This window comes from Malaclemys terrapin, chromosome 18, assembly GCF_027887155.1.
Source record: "Malaclemys terrapin pileata isolate rMalTer1 chromosome 18, rMalTer1.hap1, whole genome shotgun sequence".
In the NCBI taxonomy this organism is placed as follows: Eukaryota; Metazoa; Chordata; order Testudines; family Emydidae; genus Malaclemys; species Malaclemys terrapin.
The window spans coordinates 18,679,563-18,702,395 of NC_071522.1; the positions used below are offsets into that span (position 1 = coordinate 18,679,563).

The window sequence follows — 22,833 nt, forward strand, 5'->3', positions numbered from 1 at the left end:
CATGGGATTGCATCCCTGACTTTCTTGGCTATAATAGCCATTGATGGATCTTTTTTGAAGCCATTTATACTTTTGGCCTTCACAATATCCCATGGCAATGAGTTCCAAAGGTTAATTGTGCATTATATGAAATAATATTGCCCTTTCTTTGTTTTAAACTTGCTGCCTATTAATTTCATCTAGTGACCTCTAGTTCTTGTGTTATGTGAAGGGGTAAATAACACTTCCCTATTCACTTTCTCTGTACCATTCATGATTTTATAGACCTCTCTCATGTCCCCCTTTAGTCCAACTCTAAGATGGGTTACCTAGGGAGGTGGTGGAATCTCCATCCTTAGAGGTCTTTGCCGGCTTGACAAAGTCCTGGCTGGGATGATTTTAGTTGGGGTTGGTCCTGCTTTGAGCAGGGGGTTGGACTAGATGACCTCCTGAGGTCTCTTCTAACCATAATCTTCTAGGATCTGTTTTTGAGATGGGGTGACTAGAACTGCACACAGTATCGTTGGACTTATATAGTGGCATTCTGTCGTCTTATTTATCCCTTTCCTAATGGTTTCTAATATTCTGTTAATTTTTTTGACTGCTGCTGCACATTGAGTGGATGTTTTCAGAGAACTAGCCACAATGACTCCAAGATCTTTCTTAAATGGTAACAGCTAATTTAGACCCCATTATTTTGTATGTATAGTTGGGATTATGTTTTCCAATATGCATTACTTGCATTTATCAACTATGAATTTCATCTGCTATTTTGTCATCCAGTCCCTTAGTTTAGTGAGATCCATTTGTAACTCTTCGCAGTCAGCTTAGTACTTAACTAATTTGAGTAATTTGGTATTGTCTGCCAATTTTGTCACGTCACTGTTCACCCCCTTTTAAAGTTCATTTATGAATATGTTGATCAGCACAGGTCCTAATACAGATACTTGGGGAACTCTCTCTATTGTGAAAACTGACAATTTATTCCTACCTCCCTTTGTTTCCTTTCTTTTAATCAGTTACTGATCCATTAGAGGATCTTTTCTCTTATCCCATGACTCCCTACTTTGCTTGAGAGCCTTGGTGTGGGACCTTGTCAAAGGCTTTCTGAAAGTCCAACAACACTATATCGAATGGATCACCCTTGTTGACATGCTTGTTGACTCTTCCCAACATAACATATATTTATCTATGTATCTAATAAATTTATTCTTTTTATTATAGTTTCAACCAATTTACTTGGTACTTACCAGCCTGTAGTCTGCAGGATCTCCTCTGGATCCTTTTTTAAAAATAGGCATTACATTAGCTATCCTCCAGTCATCTGGTATAGAGGCTTATTCGGGATTCTTGGGTGAATACTATCTAGTCCTGGTGCCTTAATCCTGTTTAATTTATCAGTTTGTTCCAAAACCACCTTTATTGTCACCTCTGTCTGGGACAGTTCCTCAGCTTTGTCACCTAAAAAGAATGACTTGGGTGTGGGGATCTCCCCCACATCCTCTGCAGTGAAGATCTGTGCAATGAATTCATTTAGCTTTGTCTTCCTTGATTGCTCCTTTAGCACCTCAATTATCCAGTAGCACCACTGACTGGTTAGGCTTCCTGTTTCTGATGTACTTAAACATTTTTTGCTGTTAGTTTTTGTGTCCTTAGCTTAGTTGGTCTTCAGATTCTTTCTTGGCCTGCCTTCCTGTACTTTTACACTTGATTGCTTCTTTCTATATTCCCCACTAAGATTAGACTTCCAATTTTTAAAGGATGTCTTTTTGCTTCTAACTGCCTCTTTTATTCTGGTTAGCCATTGTGGCATATTTTTGGTCTTTTTTTGTTTGTTTGGTTTGGTTTGAGATGTTCATTTAGTTTGAGCCTCTATTTTGCTGTTTTCAGTCTCCATGCAGTTGGCAGGCATTTCACCTTGTGACCTATTCTTTAATTTCTGTTTAACTAGCTTCCTCATTTTTATGTACTTCCCCTTTTTGAAGTGAAATGCTGCAGTGATGGGTTTCTTTTAGCATTTTGCCCCTTACAAGGATGTTACATTTAATTATATTGTGGTTGCTGTTACGGAGCAGGTCATCTCTTGGACTGGATCCTGTGATCCATTTAGGACTAAATCAGGAATTACCTCTCCCTTTGTGGGTTCCACCAGCAGCATCTGTGGTGTCTAGAATTTTCTCTCTGCATCCCTTCCTGAGGTGACACATACCCCAGTCAGTTTGAGGATACTTGAAATCCTCCATTATTATCGCTGCATCTGCTTTTTCAATCTCTCTAATCTCCCTGAGCATTTCACAGTTGCTGTCACCATTCTGGTCAGGTGGTTGGTAGTATATTCCTACTGCTATACTCTTATGGTTCAAGCATGGAATTTCTATCAATAAAGATTTTATGGTACAGTTTGATTCATTTAAGGGTTTTACTTTTATTTGACTTTATGCTTTCTTTCACATATAGTGCCACTCTTCCACCAGCATGACCTACTCTGTCATTCCTATATATTTTGTACCATTGTATTACAGTACTGTGTCCCACTGATTATCCTCATGCCATCAAGTTTCCACGATGTGTATTATATCATTATCCTTGATTAATACCAGGCACTCTTGTTCACCCATCTTAAAATTTAGACATCTAGCATTTTTATAAGAGTACTTGTACATTTTGTCAATATTCAGTTGCTTGCCTTTAGGTGTTGTATTTAAATAGGACGCTTTTTTGGGGTTCGACTCTTCCTCACTAGCTCCTACGTGTACTTTACCAACTTCTTTTGTATCCTGTTTACTAGGATATAGAGTTCCCCCATTAATAAATTCATCCCTAAGGGAGTCTCTGCATCTGTCAGCTTTCCCCCAGCCCTTAGTTAAAAAAATTCTCTACAACTTTTTAATTTTACATAGAATCATAGAACCTTAGGGATAGAAGGGATTGCAAGGGTCATCCAGTCTAACCCCCTGCCAAGATGCAGGATTTGTTGTCTAAAAACTATCCAAGATAGATGGCTATCCAGTCTCCTTTTGAAAATCTCCAGGGAAGGAACTTCCAGCAGTATGGTTCCATTTTGGTTTAGGTAGAGCATGTCCTTCCTATATAGGTTCCTCCTTTCCCAAAAGGTTCCCCAGCTTGTAATACTCCTACGACCCTCCTCCCTACACAGTCATCTCATCTATGCATTGAGACCTTGCAGTTCTGCCTCTCTTTCTGGCCCTGCACATGGAACTGAAAGCATTTCAGAGGTCCTGGACTTTAATCCCTTACCTAGCAGCCTAAATTTGGCCTCTGGGATCTCTTGCCTGCCTTTCCTTGTGTCACTGGTACCTACATGGACCACGACCACTAGCTGCTACCTAGCACTGCACATATATCTGTCTAGATGTCTCGTGAGCTTCGCAGCCGACAGGCAATTTAGTATGAGGTTCTCCTGGTCATCACAAACCCAGCTATCTATAGTTTTTTCTTTGAGGAGCGTCCCTGTGGGTGCTCCACTTTAGGTGTCTTAATGCCCAGTGCTTGTAATCAGAGATTTGTGGTAGCAAAAGTGAACAATTGGGCCGTGCACACACCGTTGCTTTCTTGCACCATTCCGAGGGGTTACATAGCGGTGCGCAGCCAACCATCCTTCAGTTCCTTCTCTACCACCTTTAGATTGAGTTGGAGCGATCAGCGGCACCCTCTCTTTCTTGTTAGATAGATTAGAGTTCATTAATATCCATGGGGTAGCCATGTTAGTCTGTATCCACAAAAACAAGGACGAGTCTGGTGGCACCTTAAAGACTAACAGATTTATTTAGGCATAAGCTTTTGTGGGTAAAAAACCCACTTCTTCAAATGCATGGAGTGAAAATTACCATAATTATTACCATAACATTACCATATTACCAGAAATATTACCAGAAAATTGCCAGATGACAAAAAAGAACATTGTAAAGCCAACATTGCTGAAGGCCACCTCATTGCCAGCACAGCGCTACAGCTTCACTTGGCTCAACAGACCCAGCCAGAAGATCCATTGCAACATCAGTGGTCATGCACCGTGCATCATGGCTCCCCAGGGAAGTCCGTGCATCTCCGCGGTCAACAGTGGAAGACCTGCCCTTTGAAAGCTTGAAACTATTTGCGGACAAGACTCCCTCAAGGACTCCAGGGCCACCCTAAAATCACTGGGTATTTTTTCACCTGCAAATAAAATATTTTTCATAAAATCACTGGGTATAATCACCTGCAAATAAAAAGAAGGAAGGCAGGTATTACAGAGATTCCGTTCATCCTCCTATACACAACCGTACGGACAATATGACCAATGCCGCAAACAAAAACATTCCAGGCATTGGCAGATGCAAAATCAACCCTCGACGTCCCAAATATCCAGCTTGAGACAACTATTTTGAAGGTGTGGTTGAGGACTTGAGACCAACACTCTCTCCAATGCTGGAAACAGAACTTATCTTCCCATTTGGAGATCAACTGCTACCATTCTACCAGGTCTAGAAGACCATCACCATAGACCAGAGGTTCCCAAACTGGGGTTTGTGAAATGTTACAGGGGGTTCTCAGGAAAAAATTCCCTAATGGCGGACATAGCTGTCCCTAAGGACTCTAGGCAGCACGGGGCCAGCAGCCTGGAGCCCCTGGACTTCCAAGAGCTAAGCAGATCAAAGCAAGCATATCTATCACACTGAGGAGATTAAAACTTCAAGACTCCTTATAAGAAATGGAAAGTAAGGTGGATATTTTTTGCTGTTTTTAAAATTAAATAGGCAGCTAGTATTGTTTTTTAAATTATTATTATGAACAAGTTTAGGCTTTGTTGTAACATGCGCTGTTTGCCTGGCCTCCTCAAGACTTGAATGCTTGTGTAGGAGGAACTCTTTGAGTTGGCTTCTTAAATACCTTCATGCTGTTTCACATCTCATACTCCTTGATGAAACATAGGAGCCTTGTCTTATAACAGGCTTATTCAAAGTGATACAAGCTATGACAGTGAGATCTTGGAAGTGTTGCCGTTTCATAATATAATAAAAATACTGTAATAAATAATGTGTAATAATCATGTCATAAAACAAATTGTATATTTCCAAAATTACTGCTTTTATAATTTATATTCAAGTAAAGGAGAAAATCCCTGGAAATATTCATTTTTAGGAGGGGGTTCACGAGACACGACATTTTAGTGAAAGGGATTCACAGGTGGTTAAAGTTTGGGAGCCCCTGCCATAGACAAATGGGTTCTGAAAATAATTCAAAATGGTTACTCCATCCACTTTATCTCCTTCCCACCCACCTGCTCCCCTTCCCCATCCCTCTTCAGGGACCCCTCTCATAAGCATCTGTTGCAATAAGAAATAAACCACCTCATGCAACTAGGACCAGTAGAACCAGTACCAGCACAACACAAGGTAAAAGGGTTCTTTTCACATTATTTTCTAACACAGAAACCAGAGGGTGGCAACCCATTTTGGACCTAAGAAAACTAAACACATTTTGTAAGAACTCAACATTTCAAAATGGTGACATTAACAACTATAATTCCAGCATTAGAGAAAGGGGACTGGCTCTCAGCCTCGACTCCCAGGATGCGTATTTTCACATTACTATCCATCACGCATACAGGAAATTCGTGAGGTTCACCCTAGGGAAACAACACTTCCAATACAAGGTATTACCCTTCAGTCTCTCAGCCACTCCAAAGGTGTTCTCAAAAGTACTAGCAGTAGTGGCAGCACACTCTGCAGTCACAGAGTCATGATATTTCCATATCTGGATGACTGTCTCATAAGAGCACTACCCCAGCTTGAAGCATTAGGCGTCACTCAGAACACGATAACCCTCTTAAACTTAGGTCTGCAGATAAACAGACAAAGTCCACATTGACTCCCCTCCAGAAACTGGAATTTTCGGAGCTCATCTCGACTGCGTAACAGCAACACTACCTCAACAACACTTTACCACGCTCATCAACTTAATTTCAGTGGTAAAGGACAGTCCACAAATATCTGCCAGAACATGTCTCCATCAGCTGGGACACATGGCAGCAATGGCATTTGTTGTTGAGCACGCCAGGCTTCACATGAGATGCCTACAATCCTGGCATTGAACAGTGTACATCCCATGCAGGCACAGCCTAAACAGACATCTCACGATGCTAGGCAAGGTAAAGGACACGCTCGACTGGTGGACACAACCAACAAATGTCTACCTAGGAGTCCCATTCCTAACAAGAACTCCAACGGTGACAGTCACTACGGACGCCTCTCTGATAGGATGAGGAGCACATTTACTAAACAATACCGTCCAGGGCCGATGGTCCCATCAGCATACATACTACATATAAACCTGTTAGAATTCAGGGCAGTTCGCAATGCATGCAACCACTTTCTATCTCTTATCAAAAACAAAAACTTCAGGATCCTTACGGACAATGTAGCATGATGTTCTACATAAACTGCCAAGGGGGTGCATGATCACAATCCCTATGCACAGAGGAAATACAGGGCTGGAATTGATGCATCAACAATAACATCCACATATCAGCATCTTACCTTCCAGGGTGCCAAAACACAACAGTGGACATCTTAAGCAGAGACTTTGCACAGACTCCCAAATGGGAAATGGATCCCGGAATCCTACATAGGATATTCAGCCTATGGTGATTCTCTACCATAGACGATTTGCAACAGCGCTGAACCCCAAATGCCCACAATATTGCTGCAATGCAGGACTGGGACCCCCGCTCTCTGGGGGACACTCTCCTTATCAAATGGGATGCACCACTGATGTATGCATTCCCACCGACCCCACTTTTAAATTGGGTCATACACAAGATCAAGAGAGACAAATCCAAGGCAATCCTAATAGTGCCTACATGGACCTCACAAAAATGGTTCCCATACCTTCTACGAATGGCAACACGCCCACCTTCAGCCTTCCCTTAGTACCTTACCTTCTAACTAAGGACAGGGGTCACATCCGCCATCTCAACCTCGCAGTTCTCCACCTCAAGGCTTGGTTACTTCATGGCTGAGAGGAGTATTGCTCAACAGTTGCAATCCCACTACAAGAAGGGACTTATGTCTACAAGTGGAAATGGTGCCAGGATAAAAACATCCTACCAACATCTTCCCCTCTACCGATGGTCTTGGACTACATACTCGAACTTAAAAAATCGGGGCTTTCCAGAAGCTCCATCAAGGAACACTTAGCAGTTATCACCTCTTTACACTACAAAATGGAGAGGAGCTCTATATTTGCCCACTTGATGACTAAACGCTTTCTTAAGGGTATTGAGAACACGTTCCCCACAGTTACAACTCCCCCCGCCAATGCGTGACCTCAACCTCATCTTACGCGCACACTCATGGGTTAACCATTTGAATCCGTGGTGACATATTTGGTGCTACATTTATCAATGAAGGTGGCTTTCCTTATCGCCATTACGTCTGCCAAACGTGTGGGAGAACCAGGGGCGTTAATGGCACAACCCCCATACACAACTTTTTTTAAGGACAAGGTCGCCTTAAGACCACATCCCACATTCTTACCCGAAGTCAGCCCCCCATTTCACCTTAATCAACTTATCTACTTGTATTTTTTCCAAAACCGCATGCAGATGAAAGGGAAGAATCATTCCACACACTAGACTTTTGCAGAGTTCTTGCTTTCTACATTAATGCAACAAAACCATTCAGAAAATCTACAAGACTATTTGTCTCAATAATGGAACAATCAAAGTGAGAAACTATCAAGATGGATATCAGGAAGAATCTGTGTTATGAAAACTTTAATCTACCAGTCCCAACGGGCATCCGTACACATTTGACTAGAGTACTTTCAAAATCAGTAGCCTTCCTCAATAATGTACCTATCATTCACATTTGTAAAGCAGCAACTTGGGCATCAGCCCCTACATTCACAAAACACTATGCCATTGAACAACAATAAGCACTGGATACTCGCTTTGGACTCATGGTGCTATTCATCATTGCTACAGCAACTCCGAAGCCCCTTCCTTCCACTGAGGGGCACTGCTTAACAGTCACCTAAAGTGGAGCACCCCCAGGGACATTCCTTGAAGAAGAGAAGGTTACTCACCTTGTGCAGCAACTGAGGTTCTTCAAGATGGTTGTCCCTGTGGGTGCTCCATTACCCTCCTCCTTTACCCCTCTACTTTGGAGTTTAAAATCGATTCTCTGAGGTAGAGAAGGAACTGAGGAATGGTTGGTTGCACACCACTATGTTACGGCTCAGAACTGTGGAAGATGGCAATGTTGCGTGCACGGCCCAACCAGGCACTGCTATCACAAATCTGCAACTACAAGCGCAGTGTGTCAAGACACGTAAAGTGGAGCACCCACAGGGACAACCATCTCGAAGAACCTCAGTTATTGCACAGGGTGAGTAACCTTCTCTTCTGATAATCAAATCCCCATCACTATTACCTGTCTCTTTCTAATAATTGTTCCCTGCCCTGGAGGGATATCCTCAGTGTGAGAGGATACCATTACATAATCTGGAAGGAGGGTCCCAACAATAGGATTGTTTCCTTCTGCTCCAGCCTTATGCACTCCTTACCTGAGATTTTCATCTTCCTTAACAGTACAGAGGCTGTCAGATTGGGGGTGGGACCACTCTGTTGTGTGCCTAAAAGTCTTGTCTATGTTTCTGTTTCCCTTAGCTCTTCCAGTTCAGCCACTCTGGCCTCTAGAGCCTGTATTGTATCTATTGGAGGTCAAGAGTTGCTTGCACTGCATGCGCACACATGCCACCTGCCCACAAGGCAGATAATTGAACATGCCACATTCAGTGTAATAAACTAGATAGCCCCTAATCTGCTCCTGGATTTCTGCCTACATGATTTTTACTCTTGCAGGGGGGTTTTTGTGTGTGTGTTTTGGTTTTGTTTAGTTGGAGGGTTGCTTTTTGGGGGGGAGGGGGAGGGAGGGGAGTTATTGGTCTAAGTTTAGAGTATGTTTTCTGATTGAATCTGCCTGTCGGTCTCCCTTGCAAAACTCCCATTTGCTGCTTCTGTTCACTAGCTCCTCTGATCACTTAGGAGCTGGCTTTTTAAACTCCTCTTCTCCTTGAGTTAGCCCTGCCCCCTTGTCAAGGGATTCTAGAGGGGTTAGGGTTCAAAGGATAGCAGGCTAGAGGCTCATTAGTAGGCTGCTTGGCTCAGCACACAGCCCCCAAAACAGACCACACTATATTTGTCAATCTACCAAGCACATGGCAAGGAAGCAAGCAGACGAAAACAAACAAATTGAGAAACTCACCCAAGGATAACGTAATCTCTCCTCCTTAACCTGGAGAACTCCCTCGCAAAACTCTCTTGTTCCTGTAAGTGCCATCCCCCAGAAGTGGTATTTCTGTAATTGCTTATTGAGTTTTAGCCAGTACAGATTATATAGTAGGTGCTTACTTCCTGGAGTGGGGTAATTCCATTGACTTCACTGGAACTATTCAAGTGAGCATAGGTGTGAATAGGGTTTGGGCCTAAATCATGACCCTTTACTGGTACTTCTTCACATCTATGTAGCTTTGAATGAATCAGGCATTTTAGTACTTTTTTTTCTTTTAAAGTCTCAGGGTGCAAACAGAAATAGCTCTCATGGTCCTTAGTAGAATTGCACTTACTCATTCCAGTGCTGAATTAAGTTCTCTATATTACTTAGTTCATTTTGTTTTCTTACATTTTAGTGATGAAAATATTTAGGGCAAAATTCTCTCCAGTCCAAGTGGCAAATACCAACTCTGCACATCAAAGAAAATATCAGTGTTCAGATCTACTTTGCAGGTCTGAAGGAAGAATTTTCCCTTGGATTTTCAAGAATACGATTGATTGATTGATATGGCAAAAAGGGACACCATGCCATGATATGATTTAATGAGTCTCAGTTGATTTTTTTAAAATGTCTAAAAGTACTGTCTTGTTTAGTCAAAAGCGGGTAGTTGGTTATGTGCATTTGTTATCATTTAAATTCTTCCTTATTAGTTGGTCAAAATTGCTCTGACTTTTCTCTCTGTGCTCCCTACACCAAGATTCTGATCTCACTTATTCTGGTCTTATAATAACAAAATTCCATTGACCTAATTTTACATTGTATAAGTTAGATCAATTTCGATCTGTAGGCTTTAATTTTTATAGTGGCATTTGTCTTTCCAACTTGTTTATGGACAGTTTTTTTTGTACCTGGTAATATTTTTCTCCTTCCACCAATATCCCAAATAATGTAACTTCTTGGAGTGCTAAATCTCTCCCTGGCAGCATCAAAGTAACTCCAGCTTACGAGTCTTCTCTAAATGTGATTTCTTTCCAGACCCCCTTTTTGTTGCAAAGCACACTTGTCTTGGTCCGTGTCTTGCTTTCTTGTTGTAAGCCTTAAGGCGTAAAGAATTCTGCCCTTAGAGATGGGTGGAGTGGGAATCTCCGTGCCAAATGTCCGTTACTGTAACAAAAATCTAAAGGTTTCCAGTTTGTCTATTAAATCTGATCTATGTGTTAACACAGCAGTTAAATCCTAATTGCCATATTTTTCATCAGTTTTGAAGCTGGTGTGTGTTCTATTTCTGAAAGATTGAAGCTGTACAAGAGCCATATTAAAACTGCTTCTTTTTACATGAGCACAATAATATGAATGAACTATTTGTGTAAATTCATACTTAAACCCACAGTGGAACTTTATTTATCTCCACTCAGTAGAGAGCTAATTTGAGACTAGTTAATAAGGTGATATTATATTTTACAATTGATTTTTTTCAGTCATGTTATAGAAACCGTAGCTCTGCTTCCCAGCAAAATCCATTGATCCTTCTCAACCTAAACGTTTAAAGTTCAATTTAGCATTTAGGGAGTAAAAGGTTTCTGAAGGGACTCATATCCATTGATTTTGTGTCAGAGTTGAAGAGCTAAAGTTTAAAACACACTGAGCCTACAGGGTAAAGAAAGCCTTGTATTCTTGTAGCCACATGGAGCTGTGTAAACTCATTCTTTGCCTATTGTTTTTCTGTAGAGGTTACAATAAAAGCGCTTAAAGAGAAAATCAGAGAATATGAACAGACCCTGAAGAACCAAGCAGAGAATATAGCTCTTGAAAAAGAACAAAAATTACAAAATGACTTTGCAGAGAAGGAGAGGTGAGTGTTTGTGCGTGTAGGTGTTGTATGGAGGGAAGGAAATGATATTTTTCTGCTTAATCTTCCCAACTAGGGTCCTTCCTTCAGTTCATTGAGACAGCTCATACATTGAATCATTCTAGTGATTTGTTTGACACAGAATCATTTGATACTCAGTTTTACACAGAAAGACAATTGTGCAAGTGAATAAGTGAAACAAGGACAGATAGTTACTTCACTGCACTGATGTATTTGGGATGTTACTTTCAGAAGAGTGCAAACCTACTTTTATTCTTCATTAGTTGGATTGTCCTTTGTGACGCTAATCTTTCTCCATTAGCTGACAATGTAATTCAGTCAGTCTTGTGTGTCACAGTACCATTGTACATCAGTTCAACACCGAGCATTTTCTGAGGAAATATTGTATCCAGCAATATGGATACCTACTTGCATGGTAACAGGAATCTGGCAGTGAGGCAGAGCTCTGTGTATCTCACTCAGAACTTAATTTTGAAGAGAGTTTGCATGCTCCTATATCTCAAAATAATATGTAATTAATTTCTCACTTAATTATTGATTTTTTTTTTTAAAGCAAACTTTGAAGCATTTCCAATTTTTCAAAAGCTAGCAATATCTAACTAAAAACCTTTTCTATAATTGAGATTACCTGTCAGGGAAGTTAGACTGTATATTATAGAAGAGGGTGTTCACAGGTTGTTTTCCAGTGATGAACCCTCAACTTAGGTACCCCTCACTTAGTCCAACAGTGGCTGGATCTGCGAATCTTCAGTACATACTTCAAGGCAGACCATTTTCCTAGGCTGCTTGTGTGGGTGGTTGGATTGATCATTTAAATTAATGTATGAGTCGGATAAAGCTACATGTGAACTGGGACATACTTTTTAAAAATCAATATTTTATAGTTACTTTTTGTTGCATAATAGGACCAAAGTTTCTTGTTTCTATCAAATCCAGTTTACACACACACACACACACACACACACACACACACACACACACACTAATGACAGTTCAGTGGAAGGTTAATTACAGAAAAGGATATGTGTTAAAGAGGTGCTTTTTGACTACAAAACACAACCTAAAATTATATAGTTTCATGTGGGGGAAAAAAAAGAATTTCGACCTGAGTTTCTTGCCATAGATACTTGTTAATAAGTTTGATAGAAAAGAAAATGTATTGTCTGGTTCAAAATTACTGTATCAGAGAATACGTAAACATACAAAGTAATACTCAAGATCTGTGACAGTTAGAAAGTTTTGGTTGATTTTGTCTGAATAGGATTTTTTTTAAACATGTTCCCCAGGGAGACATTTAGGATGCTGGGCACTTTGTGCACCATCATTACTATTTAAAATCTGCAGACTAGCTAAAAGTCTCCAGAAGGATGTCACAGCAACTCTATGCCTAGTATAGGCTTTATAAGTCTGGCCTTTAGCAAAGAGTCTGGTGATTGTATGGCCAAGTGACATGAAAGCGTGTGCTGTAACTGACACAAACAAGGGGACATTGCTTATGGACATAAGAAAGGCGAGCATATTGAAAGGTCTGATCCTGTTATATAGGAAATAACATTGTAATATTTGTTTTGAAATGTGCACAGTTTTTTTAGAGGGTGGTTAATACTGTTATTGCATCTAGAATCCATTGCAATTATGATGAAACAGCTGTCAGATCTATTGAGGATATCATTTATAGCAACAAATTCCTTCATTATGACCAAAAAATGGAAATGTATCATTCTTCTTATGCTAACTTTGTACAACAGCGGGTGCGTGGTGACAATTTTCTTAATGTCTGTGACATTTCCAAAACAAATTATGCTACGGAAAACCTTCCACTAAAGATATCATTTAGATAGCAGTCAACTCTTGTATTCTGTTCACAGCTTACATTTTGAAGTAGCTACACTGTTAAAATTTTAATAACCGGGACTCCAAAATATGCACAGCATTCCAGTGAGAAATTGGCTTATGGTTCCCATTGTGGTATCTTGTAGTATACATGGTGTTGTCATTTGCCTGATTACAGTTGAGCTGGTTAATCTCTGTCTTTCTCAAAATTGCAAAATACAATTAAGTTGGTAAACAAGATCACCAGGTCCATTTTCATCTCTCCTTTTTTCTTTTTCAGAAAGTTGCAAGAAACACAGATGTCGACAGCCTCGAAGCTGGAGGAGGCCGAACACAAAGTTCAAGCTTTACAAACAGGTTTGGCATTGCTGTTGTGATCTATACCAATGGCCAGGCTGGTGGTAGGATAAATACAATGAAAGGAAATCTGGACTGAGCTTGAACCAGATCTTGCAAGTCTACGTTAAGATTCGGGGAAGATCCAGCAATGCTTAAAAATTGCCCTGCAAATCAAAGCTTCTGTTGGGCTTCTTAGTCCAGGGGCCTCAAGCATTGGTGGCATCTTGATCTCTCCCCTGTCCTCTGCCTCTGGCACACAGCAGTTTAGTTCCCTGAATACTGAAATGCTGTTGTCTAATCCAAATTATTGGGCTCAGTATAGCGGTAACTGGGTGAAATTTAATGGCCTGGGCCAGATCAGTCTAGATGATCTAATGGTCTCTTCAGGCCTTAAACTCTGTGTATCTATAAAATAAATGCACACTTGTGCTCTAGCCAACTATTGGTGGTTGTAGTGGGTAAAACCTGTATAGTATAGTAGATACGTCATTGGAATGTTCCTGCAACTAAAACAGGCCACAGAGCTGCTGACTACATCCATGTTTGCCTTTCCACATTGTAGTGCGCTCTGGTCTAACACACCCCTAATCTGTGCTATATATAATGGTCAGGATTTAACGTGAACCTTATTTCTGCTTCACATCAAGCAACCTGCTATTTACTTTGCTATTCATCCTTGCACAGTTATATTTGCCAATCCATCTAAGGTAGGGCCCACTGGGTTCCCTTTTCCCTGTGAACACAAGATATTTAAATTTGACTCCATGGACTGATTGGAATAAATATTTTAGTTGAAGGAGCAATGAGAAATGAATAATGTCTAGCTACATTAAGCAGAATAGTAACTGGAAACTTTTACAATTCAAAAGAAACAGATTAAAAAATACAGAAAAACTAACTCTTAAAACCTTTTCATCATCGAAGTCATTATTTGTTTGGTCAGGTAGAATCCTTAATGCAAGATGATTTTTGAACAGGAAACAGTTTATAGTGGGATAAAAAATTGCATAGCCCTTTTGCATTGCACAAAGTACTGGTCTGTTACAGTACCAGTAACCTTTCAATGTTTTATGCCTTCTAGCCTTGGAAAAAACTCGGACAGAATTATTTGACCTGAAAACAAAATATGATGAAGAAACTACTGCCAAGTAAGATTTCTCTATTTTCTTCTTACATATCTTCCTTTAGTATCCCACCTTCCTAATTTTGCATGTTATAACTGGAAAGAAGAATGAGATGGAGGTGGTTTTGAAGGAGAAATAAGTAGGAAAACATTGGCATAATTGAATATCCTGTACTGAGACTGATTACACTAGTGTGTCTTCCACAGAGTCCCTAGTTTCTCTCCTGTCTTGGGTGGGCAAGGCAGGAGGTGGTGTAACAGGACAGCGAGTGGGTGGAGCCTTGGTGCTGTCCCAGCTAACAAACCAGCATGCTAGAGGAACATATACTGTGTTGCATAAGGACTTTGGACAGTTTATTCCCTCCGTGGAGCAGTAGGAAGACCAGGAAGAAGATTGACTCTCCAAGTCACAATCTCCCTCCTGTGCTTCTCCATGGCAACTAAACATTACCCCTTACACTGGGCCATAGCATATTGCCATAATCTCTAGTCCTTAGTAATAAGAGGAATGTGGTGGTCATGTTTTTGTCTATAAGATGTTGGTGGGTAGAGATCCGTCTGTAGTAGAGGCCTGTTGGCAACCATTCTTCAGTTGTGTCCAAATCTGCATCAAAGTTTAGTTCTTTAGGGACTAATCTTGCAAGTTCTGAGGTTCAAGCTACAGTGCTTGAAACTTGTGACTGGGCCCTTAATTGTTAAGGTTCGGTGTTTACTATAGAAACAATTTTTATCCCCTTCTTACATGGACACTCTTAATTAAATTTTAAATGCATTTTTTAAATTCTCTTTTGTTTGAAACACCTTACTCAGAACTTGGATGTATTTTTGTTTTCTTACTGATTGCATTCTTTTCCAACTGATACACACTGATAACTGTGTTTCTAATGGAGCTAGAAATTAACATAGATTTTGCTTATCCTTTTCCATGGGTTGGTATCATTGATGATACTAGCTCTTTTATTAAAAATTTCTATTACAGTGGATTCACAATCCTCAGTCATGGATGAGGACACACGTACTGGGTGCTGTACAAACATAAACATGTAAACTCTTGTTTTTTATATAAATATTTCACTGGCAGAATGGTGGATTTCCTCTTTTCAAAAAGTGGGATTTCCTTCCACTGTAATTATTTTAAGGTGGGAAAAATTTTACTCTAAACTATTTGATAGACCATCTGGTGTATTTTTTTCCTTCTGAGATATTTATATACAGAATATTTGGAGTTGGTCTCGCCTATGATCCTTGCTGGCAATCTACAATTAAGTAGAACCAACAAGTAGCAAATCAGATAACATTTTCATTGTGTTCTGTAAAGCAATGATTTTGCGGCCTGAGTCAAGAATATAGTCTGGCATGTATTTTGTCCTCTCTATAAGTTTGCTTTTCTAAAACCTTAGTTAAATTTGACATCAACAGAAATGTTCTTATGATTGTTTTTATTTCCTGTGTAAATAGTTTTGTAAAACTATCTCCTTCAGTGTTTGCAACCCCCACATTTTGCAACTTGCAAATCCATGAAAACATGAAAGGGGAACTGACTATAAATGAAAGTTAAACTAATAGTGTATTTTCATTGTCCAAGTTGAGGGAAACGTGAAAAGTAAACAAACAGCAAAAAGGGTGAAAGGGGAATTAATTTTTTAAAATTCTTTTGGTCTAAATAATCTGAGCTGCTAATAGCCTTGACAGATTGTAAATTTTTAATTTAAATATATATGTGATTATCTTCAATATGGCTAAAAAAAAAAAAAAGTGGTTCTGGCCTTCTGTGATTTGATGCAGATGAATGGAATGGTACAGACAAGGAAATCAATTTTTTTTTAATTTTCTTTTTTTAAGTTAATACTGGTTGTTTGACTTTCGATTGTGGAATTCAGAGATCGTTGGTAATTTTTTGACATTTCAAACGTTTCTGAATATTATAAAAAAAGAAAAGCACAGCAGAATAAGTTAAGGCGTTGGGTATCTCAGCGGGCTTGGATTTTTTCACAGCAACTGTTTAGAATCGTTATGAATCTGAAACGTAATGTGTAAAAATTTCTTGTTTATCTTTTGGTGGTTTTCTAGTACAATGTGGTATGTGCAAAGCTAAGCACAACCGAAACCATGTTCTTGACCATTTGCTAGCAGTGCAGCTTAGAATGAGATCAGTTTCTGAAATTAAAACCTTTAATATTATTAAATCTTTTTGTCATGTGTTGCATAAAGATTTCCCCTTCTCACTAATGAGCAGGTAGACCACTTAATATTCTTCTGGGAAACTTGTCACCTGAGCACCCTTCTCCTGGCCCCTTTTATTGGACAGATATCTCATGTCTAGGGCACTGAAGGTGTTAATGACAAAAAGAAGTTTATGATGTGCAGTCATTGCAGTGTGTCAGCTGGAATATCAGAAGCTGAATTTGACAAGATGGCAGCAGTAAAGTTTTCCATGTGTAGGCTTGAAGTAAAATGTAATTAGCCTTTATGCACAGAACAAGGATCCATTGATGAATACAGCTGGTCTTTGTTTTCTTCTGTCATTGAGTGTGGGAGGTAAAAGTGTTCTTCTTCATGTTTATTAATGCAAGATTCCTTAGACAAATGGCAAGCACAGTTTAATATTTGTTGGAACATAGAGAGGCTTACCAAAACAGTTGTGTAAGAGGATTTCAAGGTTTTCAGATTATAATCATGTCTGGGTTAAATAAATGAATGATTCCTCTGCCTTTTTCAATTAAAGAGGCACATCCTCTCTTGAAGCCTAATACTGATTTTGTTTGCGGTCTCACACGTTTCTATCAGCAAACCTGGATTTAACCAACACTAATGAGTTTGATCTGGAGATTCTATCAAAGCTGGAACAGAAAAAGTAAACTTGGAGCTTGAGTTCCTGTCAAATTAAAGAAAAGCTTTTTTCCTAGTGAAAACAGACTGTTTGTGTAGGAAAAGAAATGCTCTACATGTATTTCCTTGTTTTTTCTGCAGAACACACATTCTACTCATATCCTCTTTCGCTTCTGTTTTGGTGCTGCACACTCCAACAAGTGTTTCAGATTCCTAACTGACTTGTTAATGCTCTGTCAGCCAAAGTGCTGGAATTCAGTTTTCAGTGAACTCCAGAGCCTCCTCTTTGCTCTTACACCCCTTCCCCCACAACATACGTGAATTCTAACTGGGAAAGAACCTTCAATTCTAACAAGCCTACTGTGTGTGCTACCTTACTGTTAACATGTGGGTTGAGATGCCTTTGATGAAAGAAAGTATCACTGAAATACCACACTCCTGGTAAATTCTAAATAGTCTTATGAGGATTTTAGATACTGTACCTGTTCCTACAATAGGAAGCTTCCATTAAAAATAAAATAACAAATTAGGGAGAGAAACTCAGGTCAACTGTACAGTCATGCTCCTTGTCCATGTGACTTTTCTTAGGACCTTTAGATTTTGTAATAATCTGTAAGGGACTGTTTACTGCAAATTCAATGCAGAAGAAGGTTTTGACATGTATATCCGGGATAAACTTAAAATAAATACCTAGTGATAGTGGGCAACACAGTATGGGGAGGTGGTGAGCAGCCCTCGTGGTGAAAGAACAAGTTAAGGACTATTTAGAAAAGCTGGATATGCACAAGTCCATGGGTCCAGATCTAATGCATCCGAGAGTGCTGAGGGGATTGGCTGATGTGATTGCAGAGCCATTGGCCATTATCTCTGAAAATTCGTGGCAATCGGGGGAGGTTCTGGACAATTGGAAAAAAGCAAATATCGTGCCCAAAAAAGGGAAGAAGGAGAACCTGGGGAACTACAGACTGGTCAGCCTCACCTCAGTCTCTGGAAAAATCATAGATCAAGTCCTCAAGGAATCCATTTTGAAGCTCTTGGAGGAGAGGAAGGCGATCAGGAACAGGCAACATGGATTCAGCCAGGGCAAGTCATGCTTGACCAACCTGATTGCCTTCTATGATGAGATAACTGGCTCTGTGGATATGGGGAAAGCAGTGGACTTGATATATCTTGACTTTAGCAAAGCTTTCGATACAGTCTCCCACAGTATTCTTGCCAGCAAGTTAAAAAAATATCGATTGGATGAATGGACTGTAAGGTGGATAGAAAGCTGGCTAGATTGTCGGGCTCAACAGGTAGTGATCAACAGCACGATGTCTAGTTGGCAGCCGGTATCAAGCGGAGTCCCCAGGGGTTGGTCCTGGGGCTGGTTTTGTTCAACATCTTTATTAATTATCTGGATGATGGGATAGATTGCACTCTCAGCAAGTTCGTGGATGACACTAAGCTGGGGGGAGAGGTAGATATGCTGGAGGGTAGGGATAGGTTCCAGAGTGACCTAGACAAATTGGAGGATTGGGCCAAAAGAAATCTGATGAGGTTCAACAAGGCCAAGTGCAGAGTCCTGCACTTAAGATGGAAAAATCCCATGCACCGCTACAGTCTGGGGACCGACTGGCTAAGCAGCAGTTCTGCAGAAAAGGACCTGGGGATTACAGTGGATGAGAAGCTGGATATGAGTTAGCAATGTGCCCCTTGTTGCCAAGAAGGCTAACGGCCTATTGGGCTGCATTAATAGGAACGTTACCAGCAGACGAGGGAAGTGATTATTCCCCTCTATTCGGCACTGGTGAAGCCACATGTGGAGTATTGCATCCAGTTTTGGGCCCTCCACTACAGAAAGGACGTGGACAAATTGGAGAGAGTCCAGCGGAGGGCAATGGAAATTATCAGAGGGCTGGGGCATATGACTTACGAAGAGAGGCTGAGGGAACTGGGCTTGTTTTAACCTGCAGAAGAGAAGAGTGAGGGAGGATTAAAAGCAGCCTTCAACTACCTGAAGGGGGGTTCCAAAGAGGATGGAGCTTGGCTGTTCTCGGTGGCAGATGACAGAACAAGGAGCAATGGTCTCAAGTTGCAGTGCGGGAGGTCTAGGTTGGATATTAGGAAACACTATTTCACTCAGAGGGTGGTAAAGCACTGGAATGGGAATTTCCATCCTTAGAGGTTTTTAAGGCCTGGCTTGACAAAGCCTTGGCTGGGATAATTTAGTTGGTGTTGGTCCTACTTTGAGCAGGGGATTGGACTAGATGACCTCCTGAGGTCTCTTCCAATCCTAATGATTCTATGATATGTAAAAATAATCCTCCCTTCTCATCTCCTAAGAAAGTAGAAAAATCTTCATTTTATAGGTTTGAAATATTTTATTATAATTACACCTGAGGATGCCGCAGGTGGGTGAATAGGTGTATCAGCATTAAGACTATATCCGCACCATGTTACAAATTACCCTACAGTGTAGATTCAGATTACTTATTTTAAACTTGAATTACTTTTTAATGTACAGAGCACAGTTGATAAAAGGACACTCTGATCCAGTAGACTCTGATTTAAGATTTCTGAATGATAGCTTTCCAGTGTTTAAAGGCCTGAATCTGAAAACTTTACTCACATGAGTAAATCTGACTCGCAATAAAAAACATTTATTTCAATAATAATTATTTTTCAGTAACACTTAGGAGGCCCATTTTGGTAGGCACTGTGCAAATGTGTCTGCCTTAAAATGTAAGCTTAAAATGCAAGTTAATGACAACATACAAGAAGTGGATGAAGCCAGTAAATAAGTATATAGGGGTAGGAAAGGGAGGACAAAGTATTATTAGTACAAGTACATTTTCCATGTTCACTAGCTGTGTACTGTAGCTCACCCATTGCCTAGCAATCACTAACTGGCAGTGTTATGCAGGAATCATGGCAGATGGGAGTCTTAAGAATAAATCTGAAGGAGGATAAAGCAGTAGTTGCTTTACATACAAGTAAAGGTTGCAAGACTGAGCTCTTAGACAGAAAGCAGCAATATTTTTTCACTTTACGTCCTTGGGAATTATCCTTCCCCAACGTGGTGTTAATGGACTGGGGTTCAAATATTACATAATAGGGGCAAAATTCTCTCATTTACGTTGGTTTGAATCCAGATTAGCTTTGTTGACTTAGGCAGAGGGGTTCCTAATTTACAATGAAAACAGAATTGGGCCTAAGTAGTTAGTTTTACACACTTTAAAAAAAAAGATTTTTTCTCCTTTAAGTACCAGGTGTGTATTGATATTTCATTTCTCAAATGTTTGTCATTTTCCAGTTTGTTGGTGCTAGAGGCCAGACTGAATTAAAAAACGGAAGTCTTGCTCCAGCATTACATAATTATTTTGATAGATGTTCTTAAATGTTGCTTCTCCTCATTGAACATGAAACACTGTGATTAGTATGCCTGTGTTGTATGTGACATGAAATAGTTTCTCTCTGCTGTGCTTTTAAGGTCTTAAAGTTTCCTACATCCTGTCCTCCAGCTGAGTCATTAACTTCTAATGCATGTCTCTGGAACTATTACCCTAGTTAAAATGATTTCCCTAAAAAGGGGAGATAAGGAGTTTCATAAGCTGTGTATGCTCTAGCCTTTTTGCTGTAAAATTTCCTACAGTTGCTATCACTGGTGCAACCTCAACAGTGATTGTAATGGGAGGAAATAAGAGAGAGGAAAAGGCTAGTGTAGGTAAGACCATACAGTCTCGAAGGGAAGAATTTAAAGAAAAAAGAAAGCAACTGCACTAAGTCTCACTGAACTCTAAATGGTTTTTGGAATTTGAGAGAGATTTATGAAAGTTTTAAACAATGCTTCATGCAAAACTTACAAGGTTTACAAGACCTAGTTGATGATAATTTGCTTAATGCACCAAACACTAGTGCTGGGTGAAAATATTTTGGAGGTTCTGGTCAGACATTCTGCAGTTGATTCAAACCTCCTGGTTCTGTGAAATTGGGCTGAAAGTACAAACTGGCCTTTTTTCAAGATGTTTGTTCTAAACTTACCACTTCCAGTTAGGCCAGTAAAAACATGACAAGGCTATTTGCTGACTGTAATGGAGTTCTTCTTGGATTACAGTATTACTACTGAATATGAACACACCTTTATAAAGCACTCTGAGAGCCTACTATAAATGTTGTCATTCGCCTCTGCTTTTGAATGGGGAAATTGAGGCCCACAGAGATGAAGTGACATGCATAATGCCAAAAAGTCTGCTCCTGGCTGGAGTCTTGAAATGAGGGGAATGGGAAGGAGGGAGATGACATAATGGGACAAAAGTTTTCAGAACTTTTAAAAATCTACAGTGTGAGCATTTTTGATAAATCTAAATAAAGAGAACATAATATTTGAAAGTTACTATTTGAAGTCAAGCTGTTTAGCTACAAGAATTTAAGAGTCCAGTTTAATGTATGTACTGTTTTGATAGTGTAGACCTGAGCTAACTCTTGCAAGAGTTTCTTAAATATTTCCGTTGAAAATAATCAGTTCTATATTCTGGTATAATGTAAAAGGCAGTGTGTTTTTTAGCAGTTTAGAAAAAAAAATCACAGACATTCAAGCACACCCCTGGTTGTTATCCTAGTTCATTTTCTTTATCCTGACATTGTATAGAGGTCTTCAGATGGAAGGTCCTATACAAGTACAAAGTATTAAACATAGCATGAGCGGTTTAATGAAACTGTCGCTCTTCCTGAGCAAGGCTGCCACTGATTAAAGTTTGCTGATAACACAACAGTTGGGTACTTGGTAAATAATGACAACAGCAGGTCACTGATAAAGTGATCAGGATTGCTTGGTAAGCTGGACTGTGTGCATTTTAATACGAGTAAATGTAAATGCATATGTCTAGAAACAGAGAATGCTTATGCAATGGGAGACTATCTTGGGAAGCAGTGACTCTGAAAAATATTTTGGAGAAGGGGAAGGTGGATAATCAGCTGAACGTGAGCTCTCAGTGTGATGCTGGGTCTAAAAGGGATCGTTGTAATCCTTGGATGCATAAATAAGGAAGCATTGAGTAGGAGTAGAGAGGTTATTTTACCTCTGTGTTTGGCTCTGGTGCAAGTGCTGCTGGGAATACTGTCTGGTTCTGATGTCCACAGTTCAAGAAGGATATTGATAAATTGGAGAGGGGTCAGAGAAGAATCATGACAATGATTAAAGGATTAGAAAACGTGCCCTATCATAATAAGAGCTGAATATGTTTAGTTTTACATGGAATTCACAGGAGGCAAGTGTCATCTGCACAACCTTGTCCTGTGCTATCTGTTCCAGCTGCACAGAGGCCATGCTTCTGCAGGCTATCCCAACTGCAACTGCCCCCGAATAGAAGAGAAGCAGAACAATTTAATACAGTCTGTCTATTAACTGGCACAAGTTTCCCCAGTGGGTCTGGGGAAAAGAATACCCCAGAGTTGCCCAGCCAACTCCCCCACCTGGTTCACTTGTTTTCCTAAAGACGAAGTCCGCAGAGTCCCTACAGAGGGAAGAAGAAGGGAGCATGTTTCAGAGACAGAACTCCCCTCTTCTTCTTCGAGTGATGTCGCTATGGGTGCACCACTGT

At 40.1% G+C, this 22,833-nt stretch overlaps 1 protein-coding gene across 3 annotated transcripts in view; it reads left to right on the forward strand.

Annotated features, from left to right (window-relative positions):
* Window positions 1–22,833, forward strand: part of CUX1 (cut like homeobox 1) — a 380,489-nt gene that overhangs the window by 185,212 nt on the left and 172,444 nt on the right. For all 3 annotated transcript variants that reach the window (XM_054008638.1, XM_054008636.1, XM_054008637.1), the window contains exons 6-8: window positions 10,986–11,109; window positions 13,241–13,317; window positions 14,381–14,447. In XM_054008638.1, the coding sequence (XP_053864613.1) occupies window positions 10,986–11,109; window positions 13,241–13,317; window positions 14,381–14,447 (268 nt within the window). The remainder of the gene's footprint in view (window positions 1–10,985; window positions 11,110–13,240; window positions 13,318–14,380; window positions 14,448–22,833) is intronic.